Source organism: Eumetopias jubatus, unplaced genomic scaffold, assembly GCF_037043125.1.
Source record: "Eumetopias jubatus isolate StellerSeaLion01/CBP00866 unplaced genomic scaffold, mEumJub1_p1.0 scaffold_3, whole genome shotgun sequence".
Lineage (NCBI taxonomy): Eukaryota > Metazoa > Chordata > Mammalia > Carnivora > Otariidae > Eumetopias > Eumetopias jubatus.
This window is the reverse complement of record NW_028274809.1, coordinates 140,869,863-140,884,179: the sequence shown is the minus strand read 5'-3', so window position 1 is coordinate 140,884,179 and position 14,317 is coordinate 140,869,863. Positions and strand designations below refer to the sequence as shown.

The 14,317-nt window shown below is 39.7% G+C and overlaps 1 protein-coding gene across 1 annotated transcript in view; it reads right to left on the bottom strand.

Annotated features, from left to right (window-relative positions):
• Positions 1-8,796: 8,796 nt before the first annotated feature.
• ENOX1 (ecto-NOX disulfide-thiol exchanger 1) overlaps positions 8,797-14,317 on the bottom strand; it is a 251,530-nt gene continuing 246,009 nt past the window's right edge. Inside the window, exon 15 of the mRNA XM_028106142.2 lies at positions 8,797-9,340. Within this exon, the coding sequence (XP_027961943.2) occupies positions 9,209-9,340 (132 nt within the window). The 3' untranslated portion in view covers positions 8,797-9,208. The remainder of the gene's footprint in view (positions 9,341-14,317) is intronic.

Genomic DNA, 14,317 nt, shown 5'->3' with positions numbered 1-14,317 from the left:
CTTTTGACTTAAAGTGAGAGACATGCAACTCTTCCTTTCACTTGAACACTTAGAGGCCATTGTAGGGTTATTATTTGGCCAAATTTCAATATTCTTGCATCTCAGGGAATAGGGAGGGAGATGGGGGAATGGACAGTTGGTGAAGTAGTCAGAACACACATAACATTTATCCTTTAAGTTTGCCATCTTATATGGATACAGTTTGTGATGCCCCAAAACAATTACAATAGTAACATCAAAGATTACTGATAACAAACATAATAATAATGAAAGGTCTGAAATATTGTGAGAATTACCAAAATGTGACACAGAGACATGAATGAGCAAATTCTATTGGAAGAACGGTGCCAACAGACTTGCTTTACACAGCGTTGCCATAAACCTTCAATTTGTAAAACATACAGTATCTGTGAAGCACAGTAAAGTGAAACACAGTAAAATGAGGTGTGCCTGTATAGTTAATTCAGATACTAATTGAATATTCATGTTAACCTTTTACCATTTTGATATAAAGTGAACCAAGCTGTAGAATTTTAAGCATCTCTAACATCTCTGTTTTCTCAGTTTATGAGAAGAAACTGAGTTATGGTAAAATAGTTCTTATGTTCTCAGAATAAAACATCTTTCATTGAGTGCAACAAACAGAGCAGCCATTTTTAGTAAAAGGATTTAAAAAAAATCTCCAAGTAAAACATCCCCAACCCTTACTAAGGAAAAAACAACTTGTTGCATATCACATTTGTCGCATGGGTATTTGTTTAAACAGTCTTGTTTTTTACACAATTACTGCCAGCTTTTTCTACTTTTGTCATTTTATTTTCATCACCCTTGATGAAAATGAGTTTATCCAGATGGAAACAAGTTTCTCTATACTTTCAAATGTTGGTTTTGATGTGGTATTTAATAAAAGTGTTTAAGTATTTTTAAACATAGATAACTGACTTTTCCTTGCTGCATTAGGTAAAGGATGCCTAAGCCAGAAAGAAGAGTTCTCACACAATGGCATGTTATTTAGCCTCAAAAAAGGAATGAAGTGGGGCACCTGGGTGGCTCAGTCATTAAGTGCCTGCCTTCGGCTCAGGTCATGATCCCAGGGTCCTGGGATAGAACCCCACATTGGGCTCTCTGCTCAGCGGGAAGTCTGCTTCTCTCTCTCCCACTCCTCCTGCTTGTGTTCCCTCTCTTGCTGTCTCTCTCTCTCTCTCTGTCAAAATAAATAAATAAAATCTTAAAAAAAAAAAAAAGGAATGAAGCTCCATACATGCTACAATGTGGGTGAGCACCGAAGAAATCATGCTGTGAAAGAAGTGAGACACAGAAGGACAAATACCGTGTGTTTCTATCTCTATTCTAGAGAGCTAGAATAGGCAAATTCAAAGAGACACAAAGTAGAATTGAGATTACCAGGGGCTGGAAGGAAGGGTGAGGGGAGTTATTTTGTTAATGGGTACCTTAAAGTTTTTTAGTAGGGACGATGATGAAAAATTATAGCGGTGATTGGCAGCATAACTTTGTAAATTTAATGTCGCTGAATTGTACAATTACAAATGGTTTAAATGGTAAATATTATGTATAGTTTGCAACAGTGAAAAACATTTTGAAAAAGAAGGTAAGAATTCTGGAAAGATCTTACAACTGAGGACCAGAAAGTTCTAGCCTCTATTACTAGACCCGATGCCTGATTATGTTCTGGTTCAGCAAATTCAGAAAGTTTCTTTGTGGGCTCCTTCTTTTATTCATTTGGTTCATTCCATTGGTAAATATTTATTTAAAAATAAAAAGTCACGATATGTCATATTAGGCTAAGGACTGGAAAGGTGAGTAAGGGAGCCTACAGGACATGGGAGAAGACAGCCATATTCACATATGATTAAAATACAGTAGAAAGGCTGCAGTAGAAATGCAATGAGTGTGGTGGGAACACTGGAAAAGAAGTTCCTGAGGGGATCAGGGTGCATAGAGGAGTCAATAATTTATCTGGGTTTGAACTTTGTTGAAGGAATTGGTTGCTTTTTGTATTTTGGTAATATGCAGTACACGATCACTCACATTTTTATGCCTTGGGATCTTGAATCTAAGATATTTGCAGGCTTTTCGAATATTTTGTGATTTTTTTTTTTTTTCCTCTAAGGGTACCAGCAAACTGTTTCCTGGTGGCATGAAGACATGTTGGTTTGTTCTCTGTTCTGCTTTCTAAAAATTATAAGCAAAACAACTTTGAGAAATAATTCAAAGTGAATGAGACACGTTCAGATCTCTCAAAGAGCTTGTAATCTAATAGGGAGATAAGGTAAAGACAGCTGGATGGTAAGTGTCTTAAGAAACAGTCAGTGTGGCAATAATACAATAATAGTAGGGGACTTTAACACCCCCCTCACTGAAATGGACAGATCATCTAAGCAAAAGATCAACAAGGAAATAAAGGCTTTAAATGACACACTGGACCAGATGGACTTCACAGATATATTCAGAACATTCCATCCCAAAGCAGCAGAATACACATTCTTCTCTAGTGCCCATGGAACACTCTCCAGAAAAGATCACATCCTAGGTCACAAATCAGGTCTCAGCCGGTACCAAAAGATTGGAATTATTCCCTGCATATTTTCAGACCACAGTGCTTTGAAACTAGAACTCAATCACAAGAGGAAAGTTGGAAAGAACTCAAATACATGGAGGCTAAAGAGCATCCTACTAAAGAATGAATGGGTCAACCAGGAAATTAAAGAAGAATTTAAAAAAATCATGGAAACAAATGAAAATGAAAACACAACAGTTTAAAATCTCTGGAATGCAGCAAAGGCAGTCCTAAGAGGAAAGTATATAGCAATACAAGCCTTCCTCAAGAAACAAGAAAGGTCTCAAATACACAACCTAACCCTACACCTAAAGGAGCTGGAGAAAGAACAGCAAATAAAGCCTAAACCCAGCAGGAGAAGAGAAATAAATAAAGATCAGAGCAGAAATCAATGAAATAGAAACCAAAAGAACAGTAGAACAGATCAACAAAACAAGGAGCTTGTACTTTGAAAGAATTAACAAGATTGATAAACCCCTGGCCAGACTGATCAAAAAGAAAAGAGAAATGACCCAAATCAACAAAATCATGAATGAAAGAGGAGAGATCACCACCAACACCAAAGAAATACAAACAATTATAAGAACATATTGTGAGCAACTCTATGCCAGCTAATTAGATAACCTGGAAGAAATGGGTGCATTCCTAGAGATGTATCAACTACCAAAACTGAACCAGGAAGAAATAGAAAACCTGAACAGATCCATAACCAGTAAGGAAGTTGAAGCAGTCATCAAAAATCTCCCAACAAACAAAAGCCCAGGGCCAGATGGCTTCCCAGGGGAATTCTATCAGACATTTAAAGAAGAATTAATACCTGTTCTCCTGAAACTGTTCCAAAAAATAGAAATGGAAGGAAAAGTTCCAAACTCATTTTATGAGGCCACCATTACCTTGATCCCAAAACCAGACAAAGACCCCCTCAAAAAGGAGAATTACAGACCAATATCCCTGATGAACATGGATGCAAAAATTCTCACCAAAATACTCGCCAATAGGATCCAACAGTACATTAAAAGGATTATTCCCCACGACCAAGTGGGATTTATTCCTGGGCTGCAAGGTTGGTTCAACATCCGCAAATTAATCAGTGTGATACAATACATTAATAAAAGAAAGAACACGAACCATATGATCCTCTCAATAGATGCAGAAAAAGCATTTGACAAAGTACAGCATCCTTTCTTGAACAAAACTCTTCAGAGTATAGGGATAGAGGGTACATACGTCAGTATCATAAAAGCCATCTATGAAAAACCCACAGTGAATATCATTCTCAATGGGGAAAAACTGAGAGCTTTTGCCCTAAGGTCAGGAATGCAGCAGGGATGCCCACTATCACCACTGCTATTCAACATAGTACTAGAAGTCCTAGCCTCAGAAATGAGACAACAAAAAGAAAGAAAAGGCATCTGAATCAGCAAAGAAGAAGTCAAACTCTCACTCTTTGCAGGTGATATGATACTTTATGTGGAAAACCCAAAAGACTCCACCCCAAAACTGCTAGAACTCATAACAGGAATTCAGTAAAGTGGCAGGATTTAAAATCAATGCACAGATATCAGTTGCATTTCTATACACAAACAAGACAGAAGAAAGAGAAATGAAGGAGTCGATCCCATTTACAGTTGCACCCAAAATCATAAAATACCTAGGAATAAATCTAACCAAAGAGGCAAAGGATCTGTACTCAGAAAACTGTAGAATACTCATGAAAGAAATTGAGGAAGACACAAAGAAATGGAAAAACGTTCCATGCTCATGGATTGGAAGAAGAAATATTGTGAAATGTCTATGCTACCTAGAGCAGTATACACATTTAATGCAATCCCTATCAAAATACCATCAACTTTTTTAAAGAAATGGAACAAATAATCCTAAAATTTGTATGGAACCAGAAAAGAACCCCGAATAGCCAGAGGAATCTTGAAAAGGAAAAGCAAAACTGGTAGCATCACAATTCCGGACTCAAGCTCTATTACAAAGCTGTCATCATCAAGACAGTATGGTACTGGCACAAAAACAGACACATGGATCAATGGAACAGAACAGAGAGCCCAGGAATGGACCCTCAACTCTATGGTCAACTAATCTTCGACAAAGCAGGAAAGACTGTCCAATGGAAAAAAGACAGTCTCTTCAACAAATGGTGTTGGGAACATTGGACAGCCACATGCAGAAGAATGAAACTGGACCATTTCCTTACACCACACACAAAAATAGACTCCAAATGGTTGAAAGACCTAAATGTGAGACAGGAGTCCATCAAAATCCTAAAGGAGAACACAGGCAGCAGCCTCTTCGACCTCAGCCACAGGAACTTCTTCCTAGAAACATCGCCAAAGGCAAGGGAAGCAAGGGCAAAAATGAACTATTGGGATTTCATCAAGATAAAAAGCTTTTGCACAGCAAAAGAGACAGTCCACAAAACCAAAAGACAACCGACAGATTGGGAGAAGATATTTGCAAATGACATATCAGATAAAGGGCTAGTATCCAAAATCTATAAAGAACTTATCAAACTCAACACCCAAAGAACAAATCATCCAATCAAGAAATGGGCAGAAGACATGAACAGACATTTTTCCAAAGAAGACATCCAAATGGCCAACAGACACATGAAAAAGTGCTCAACATCGCTCGGCATCAGGGAAATCCAAATCAAAACCTCAATGAGATACCACCTCACACCAGTCAGAATGGCTAAAATTAACAAGTCAGGAAACGACAGATGTTGGCGGGGATGTGGAGAAAGGGGAACCCTCCTACACTGTTGGTGGGAAGGCAAGCTGGTGAAACCACTCTGGAAAACAGAATGGATGTTCCTCAAACAGTTGAAAATAGAGCTACCAAACGATCCAGCAATTGCACTACTGGGTATTTATCCCAAAAATACAAATGTATTGATCTGAAGGGGCACAGGCACCTCGATGTTTATAGCAGCAATGTCCACAATAGCCAAACTATGGAATGAGGCTAGATGTCCACCAACAGAGGAATGTATGAAGAAGATGTGGTAGATATACACAATGGAATATTATGCAGCCATCAAAAGGAATGAGATCTTGCCATTTGCAACGACGTGGATAGAACTAGAGGGTATTATGCTAAGCGGAATAAGTCAATCAGAGAAAGATAAGTATCATATGATCTCACTTATATGAGGCATTTGAGAAACAAGATAGAGGATCATAGGGGAAGGGAGGGAAAAATGAAACAAGATGAAACCAGAGAGGTAGACAAACCATTAAGAGACTCTTAATCTCAGGAGACAAACTGATGGTTGCTGGAGTCGCTGGGGGGGTGGTGGGATGGGTAGGTTGGCTGGGTGATGGACATTGGGGAGGGTATGTGCTATGGTGATCGCTGCGAATTGTGTAAGACTGATGAACCACAGACCTGTACCCCTGAAAAATATAATACATTATATTATAAAAAATTTATATAATACATATTATATAAAATTTTATATAATATATAAAATTTATATATTATATAAAATGTTATATATAACATTATATAAAAAAACTAAAAACAAAACAAAACAGTGTGGGATTGCTGTGTGGAGGCTGGACCTGTGACTTCGGGGAGGATGGAGCAAAGCTTTTTTGGAGGGGTGTGTTTGCATTTTCCCCTTAAGGCTCTGTAGAATTGTGGGAAGTAGATGTGAGTAAGGTCATTTTATTTGGATAGACAAATATGAGCAAAAGCAGAAAGGCAGCAAATACTTAGTCCTATTCAGGGAAGCGGCAAAAAAGCAAGCCCGAATGGCCCACTGGGGCCAGGTTACGAGGATCTCCAAACTTGCAATGTTCTGCTAATTCTAAGAGTCCATGATTTGTTACTAGTAGATTTGGAAGAGAAAGGCTAGAGCCGTCACAGCCATGGTCATGTACATGGGATAGCAGAGAAAAATGAGAGCAACAGCAGTGATGCAGAAGCGCTGGATGGGCACTGGGCTCCTGGGAGGGGTGGGAATACATTGAACTAGAAACATGACAGAGTGAGAAGAACATGTTTGGAGTCAGTCAGTCATGGGTTAAAATCCTGTAATCAACATTTACTGTGTAGATTTGGCCAAATTAGAACTGCTGAGCCTCATTCTCCTTGTGTGACAAATGGAGATAAGAGTGTCTTTATGTAGGATTGTCTTGAGGATTCAAGAGAATGGGGTGACACACATATGTAGACTCCAGATGGCCCTAGGTGATCCCTGGGGTGCCTTCTGAATCTGAATGTCTGTGAAATAATTTAAAAATTTTTTCCTGCAAATATGTTATTCATGTAATTGAAGCTAAAATATATAAATCATATATTTCTAGACAATTAATATAATGAATTTCAAGTATCAATGAAAACACCACAGCCAAAATAGATTCTCCTGGTGCAGAAACTTATCTCTGGGAATTATTCAAATATTTTGGAAGCTATGTTAACCATTTCGGTCCTGTACGTTGCCATTCCAGGCTCAGAACCGTGTGTTTAGGATACGGTGTTTTCTCGTCAGATCTAATCTAAGGTCCATCTCATTCCTTTTCCTCATGGGAGCTCTGAGTTAGGGTTTTACTCAGTGAAATGTATCCTTCTGCTAAGGTGGCTATGGGCAATACTTGAAGTGTGAATGTACTTTGCAAACCTCTCCCATGCTTTCCATTAGAAATAGTCTAGATTGTGGTACTTTGTGTCCCTATTAGACTTTCTGTCTTTAGCCAGTTTACAGAAATCCTTTTCTTCTAATTATTCTTCAGGCGAACCTCTTAGGTTTTCTGTTTGATGATGACATTATTTGTAAATGAGGTCACCTCCTTTCTGACGGTTGGATCCTTATTTGTGTCTCCTGACCTAGAGACAAATATGTCAGGATGATGATGGTGGTGGCAACTGATAAGATGGTGTTGGAAAGGCCTCTAGTGTTTCAGTACTGAGTGTGACATTGACATTTAGTTTGAATTCCATAGCACCCTTGTTCTATCTTTCCTGTCCCTTGGCTCACATTATATAGAAACTTGGGGGAAAACGTCTTTTTCCCTATTGAACTCTGAGCCCATTAAAGACAGGGTCTTTACCTATTCATCTCCATGTTTGCAGGATTAGCACTGAGCCTGAATAAAACATGCAGATATTTATGGGAGGCATGAATAAGTACCTTAATTTATCAGGGCTCAATAAAAAGATCCTGAAGACAATAATTTCCTATTACATAGGAAATTATAAACATCTTTTCAGAATTTTGAAGAAGATGCACTGTTCAGCAGTCTTCCTAAAAAATGTTTCATTTAAAATTAATATCTTAAATACTTGTCTTTTTTGTGATTCTTATGTAAGAAAGCAGGAAGGAGATATAGTTTAAAGTTCTATCCTACTTGTAATTAAAAGAAAGTGAAAGCCCAAATTCTGACTAAATTGTTGGCTCAAGTGTGAATTCTTTAATTCCTTTTCTAACTTGCATGTTTTCCAGCATACGTACAAATAAATAAACCCAGGAATTAATAGTAACTAATTGGCTATTTTGTACTTACCTATGCAGACAAAAAACAAAGGTAATATTTATGTTGATTGTATTTAGATCGAGGTGTTGGTATTTTAAAATGATATATATACCCTAATGCTGTATAATCTCCTCTTCTTGGTACTTCCCACTTTAGTTTTTACAGATTTCTGTTTGAAATTATATTTTGTCTCAATGTCCTTCATGTAGACAATCATTTAAAAATGGTGGGATATGAGATGGGACTGAATAATGTGAAAAATACTTCTTAAAGGTGAAGTGAGGTATATCAAAGAATAATTTGCAAAACCTTTATGGCAGAAGTCATATTTATTGAAAAAAATTAATATCTTTGCTATAAAATTTATAACAGGAATATTTACTGAATGTTTATTTTGATGCATAAACCTGAATATTACATACCAAGTACAAGACAGTAGCACTAGCTTTTCCTTTATTTACATTTTATGAAAATCGTTACGCAGTCCATGTTAAAAGAACTTATGATGGAGAATTGTTACATTAGAAAAATAATATTCTTGATAAAGCATTCTCAAGGAGTCCAAGGAGTCCAATCTTTTCTGCCTCTTCAATAAGGCAAAAAGTCCCTGGAATAACATATAACTTAATTTACAAAATACAATAAATGTTCAGACACATATTCAAGTTTTCTTTTGGTATGATTTTTCCTCACTGTAAAATTATTTTTTATTTTTATTTTTGTTTTTTACTAAAACAGAAAGACTTTCAGGAAAATGTCATTGAATGATTTCAGCTATACATTACATATACAACTCTGTAGCCTAGCGACAACCATTGCTACACCGTCATTAACTTTAAATATTTTGCTGGGTGAGCTATTCTCAAATGTAGCATATTTTAAGATTTTGCCATCATTATGACTGTGGAATCGTTGGTGTTCATAGGAAACAGATCTGTCACAGTATGAAGCTTTGTTTTAGGGAACTGGTACACAATCACATTTCCACTCACAGGAGGACGCCACAGATGTAACTGAAGTCAGGCCCCGATGGCTCCACAGGGGCCCCAGGCCGGACCAACCCCAGCTTCCAGTGCTCACGCTGCACAGCCCTGGCCTTGTCAGGCGGTTTCGTTTCCAGAGATTTGCTGGCTCTTCACAGTTAAGTTGTTTTAATTCCTTCAAAGGCACACAGCTTCCACCTTTTTTCCAACGTTGCTCCCACGCCTGTGAATTCCTGTTTAAACATGCGTGGCAGCCTCATCAGAAGCATTTCGATTTCGTTTGCAGATATCTGTTAGAAAGGAAGAAAAGTCACTTTTGGGAACAAGACTCATCCGCAAGGAGGCAAGGGGTTGGGCAAGGATGCACTTTCCCAGGGAGATAAATGACATTACTTGACTCTCAAGTAATGTGCTGAGGAGAGGAGCGCTGGTCAAGCACTGGAAGTGACTGTCCTGGTCTCTAGCAGTTGGTGGGGCTGGGCAGGCAGGAGACAGAGGAGCGCGAATCCCAGGCTCACCTTCCTTTGGATGGCTAGCCTACTGGGTAGTGCCTTGCGTGAACAGCACTCCCCACCTTGATATAAAAGGAGGTGAGAATGGGTTTTAAGAGGGCTGAGCGCAAGTTCATCACCACTCCTGGTGCCCTCATCCTCTTCGACTAAGGGCAGTGCTTTTATCTAACTCAGGGAGGGCCAAAGGGCATATGGGCAGATTTCTGGCCACCCTAACTTCTCTTTCTTTAATTTTCACAGAGACCAGAAGACCATAAAGGTTTAGACCGAAATGAAAACCCAGAACCTACAACCATGAAAATCTCAACATCCATTCTTAAAATCCAGGTAGTTTTTTTTTTTTTAATTTTTTTAAAGTTTTATTTGTTTAAGTAATCTCTACACCGCATATGGGGCTCAAACTCAGGACCCTGAGATCAAGAGTTGCATGCTTTTCTGACTGAGCCAGCCAGGCACCCTTCCAGGTAGTTTTTTATTTTTTTTAATTAAAAAAAAATTTTTTTAAAGATTTTATCTACTTATTTGAGAGAGAGAGACAGAGATAGCAAGAGAGAGCACTGAGCGGGGAACAGAGGGAGAAGCAGGCTCTCCACTGAGCAGGGAGCTCAACACAGGACTCAATCCCAGGACCCTGTGGTTATGACCCCAGCCAAAGGCAGACGCTTAATTGATTGAGCCACCCCCCGGTAGATTTTTAATGCAGTTTTTTTTTTTTTCTTCTACCTATTTTTCTTTATTACATACATTTTTATACCAATAATTCATTTTACCTTAAATAAAGGACAAATCAACCATAATCCTTCTGCTCTAACACAGCCATTGTTCTCATTTTCCTGTCTTTGTTTCTTAGTCCATGTGCTTGCGTGGGGATCTCATATAGCAAGGTGGCTAAGATCCTGGAACCAGGGGGGCTAACATTTTTGTTTGAATCCTGTATCTACATTGCTATGAGCTAAATGACTCCAGCCAAGATAATTAGTCTCTCTAATCCTCAGCAAATGGGAATAACAAAGTGTAATAAGGATGTATGAAGACTACTAGCTTAGCACAGATTTGGTACATAGAAAGGTTTAATGAATCAGACCTATTATTATTTTTCATGGTACAATCACTGGATAGATACCATTTTAGAGTCTAGAGTTTCCATTTAACATTTAAATGTTAAACTTATTTAACATTTATTTTAAAGAGAGACCAGATAGACCAAGAAGTCAAATCAGCTTTTCATGTCATGTTCACATGGAAAAGATTTCACATATTCAGTATCAATTCACATGATATATTAAATATTCCAAAAAAACCAAAAACAAAAACCTTTCGAGGCAGTCCTGAAAGTTGAAATAAATTGCATTCTAAAATTTTCGTGTGAATTATTTTGAAATCTGAATGCATTTTCCCACAAATCCATGTTAAAAGGATTATTAGATTGCCAGGTCAGCCCACAAAAGCCTATTCAACAGATGATTAAAAGGTTCATGTGATTTTGAAACATTTCATTTCAATGAGCACTGTGCAGAATGCCTTCACCAGCATCCTAATTCCATTGTCACAACACTCCTGTGAGATACATGGGGTAAAAATGTTAGGATGTATTTTCGTTTTATAGCTAAGAAAACAGAGTGAGCTACAGAGAGTTAAGTGCCTTTTCAAAGTCAGAACTGGGAAAGAACCCACCGCTTGTGCCTGGGAACTAGGCATTGGTGTGCTTTCCGTGCTCCGCGTGATTTCAGCAAGCCGTGGGTGAAGAACCAGGAGTGTAGTGCTTTCTTTCGAAATACCAGTCACCTGGGGTTCCTGTTAAAAAACTCAGATTCCCTAGCCGCTTCTCTGGGGACTGATTCAGCTGATCTGGGGTGTAGCTCATATACTCTATTTTTGATAATCACCAGGTAATTCTTAAGATCAGGCATATTTGGGTTAAGAATGGGATTTTAAATCAGACAGGCTTGGATTTTAATCTGGGTTAGGCCAACCTGTGTAACCATGGGCAGCTCATTTAAGAGCTGTAATTCTCAGTTTCTTCATGTGTATAATAGGAGGAATCTCTCAGCCTAATCATGAGGATTATACATAAAATGTAACACGGTGGCTGGCACGAGATGCTTTCTCTCTCTATACATACTAGGCAACCGCTGACGGAATACGACGCTCTGTTACCAAACTTTCTGTGATAGGGGAGTCAAGCTCTGTGCCCCTAAGCCAAAGCGAACAAATACAGAAAAGCGTGTGGTCAAACCCAGTTTTCACTTGGTCCAGAAGGCAGTTTTCTGAAGCCAAGTTATCGTCTTCGCCTCCTTTCCTTCCTTTGGAGGAGGACAGCACAGGCTGTCTGCGGTGGGCTCCAGTCTCCAGTCAATTCAGGTGATACTCCTGAGAGAAGCCATCCTGCCCCCGATCAGGCCGAGCCACAGAGAAGCTGCCAGACCCCCAGCTTAACAGCCGGCCCATCCCAGGCTTGTTTCCAGGATAACCATCAGCTCCCTTGGAAAAGCAGGGAAAGGAGCTTTGTAGTGTTCTTTAGGAAGGAGAGAGAGAAGCTAAATTCTTGAGGGTAAAACAAAGGTCTAGTGTGAAGGTGACACCTATCTACACAGGAGACCAGCTGGGGTCAGGGCAGGCGGCGCCACCCAGCAGCCCCGATACAAAGAGGTGTGACGGCTCGGAGTTCTGGAAGACCTTGTCCTTGGCAGACGTTTGCACACACTTTCGTTAGTTCTCACTATACTCTCACAAGACAGGGAGTAGTTTACAAATGAGGAAACTTGAGGTCCAGACAGATTAGGTAACCCAGGCACTAAGTGTGGAGCTGGGCTGCAGATCCAGACTCTGTGGCCTTATTTTTGAACACTGATGCCACATGCCACGGGGCTGGGGACTGTGGAGTGAGGACTGGGAGTAGTGCTCTTGGTCACTGTCTCCCTGTTGGGGGACGGGGTCTGTGTACTGGAGGGCAGGTCTGTGGTGACTAAGACTTTAGAGTGACGTCAACATCAATAACAAACTGAGAATTCCCAACTCGACCAGCTCATACACATTCCAGTGCTAATGCTTGGGTGCCCCTACAGCAACCCTTCACCAAAACAGCAAGCAAACCATGGGGAATCTTGTTTTCCATGATGTCTTTTGACCCGAGACTAGGCTTGAACCACAGAGGAAGCTGGAGTAGCATGCTGGAGGAGAGAGATAGCCACTCCTTCCTGAGTCCTCACTGCACTTTAAAGCCCATCCTGCACTTTAAAGCAACAAAACGGGGGCTCCTGGGGGGCTCAGTTGGTAAGCGTCTGCCTTCGGCTCAGGTCAGGGTCCCAGGGTTCTGGGATCGAGCTCCGCATCGGGCTCCCTGCTCTGCGGGAAGCCTGCTTCTCCCTCTCCCACTCCCCCTGCTTGTGTTCCCTCTCTCGCTGTGTCTCTCTCTGTCAAATAAATAAGTAAAATCTTAAAGAAAAAAAAAGTCTTAAAAAGAAAATAAAGCACAAAACAAATGGCAACCAGCACTCAGTAGCACTTGCTGTGTGCCAGACACTGTCGTGAGTACTGTTCATATAGTAAGTCATTTAATACACAACGTAATCCATAAAAACCCATGTTACAGAGGGTAAAACTGAGGCACAAAGATGGTAAATAAGTCACCCAAGGTTCCACAGTAGTGAGACTGGGATTTGAAATTTTTATGATTAGTTTGGATGACCAATTAACCATTCCTCGGATTTTGACAGAGCCAGAAATTAGTATAATGGAAATGAGTGTCCTCAAAAGTAGTTAATGCTAATAAGTTTCCGTTGGTAGTGCAAGGTAACCACCTGAATGTGGACAGGGATGTGGCACAATTATAGAACAGACCACCTCAAATGAAGTCCTCTCTGAAATCTCCATTTAATAAGGCTCTAAGATGAATTCTAAAGCATTTCCTTGAAGATGTTTTGTATCTCATGCCGGAAGAAAGATCAAGGAGAAATTGCTTTCAAGTTAGTTTGATGATTTTTAAAACTTTCTCTACCCTGACAAAATACCTTTGATGATATATCACATTTTGGGATTTTCAAAACAAAGAGAATTGAATTTCTCTTTTTTTTTTTTTTTTTTTTTACCCTATGGCCAAAGAGTTTTTACTTTACAAATATTTTCATTTACTTTATTTCTGTTTTCTCCTCCTCCTAAATAGTCAGCTCTTGTAATTTTGCCTTGGCAATATCCTTTATCTTCCTACTGATAATTTCTTGATTTTGAGAACTGAAAGAGTCCTGGAGTGCTCACATAAAACAAAGCAGCCAGACCTTACTGGCCGAGCTCAGAGTGAGATGTACCCCTTCTGTCATCAGCTGTGCAGGGTTCCCTTCCCCAAATCCATTCTGAGGTCAGGGCTTCTCTCTGAGCACCTGTCTGTCCCCGATGGAAGCCACTGGGAGACAGGGAAGGGTGTGCTTGCCCAGCGGGTGCGTGGAGGGGCTAGAACTCGGTGCAGGGCTTTCGATGCCAAATCCAGCCCTGCTTTCACAGCACATGGGTGCTGTCAGCAGAATCTAATACATGTGGTTAAGAGACTTCTGTGCAGCATTGCTATCTAGGTTAGAGACATGTGCTGTGCCTGTAAAATCTCACTTACCGTACACCACGTATTTGTCGCTCTAGAAAGTGGGGAAGATTGTCATAGATGTGATGCTTTTATTACCCGCTTACTCAGCTGGCTGTTGTTTCAAGAAATGGGTGGTCTGTGTATTTTCAATCTTTGATGTTGTCAGTGGATCCCTGGCCACC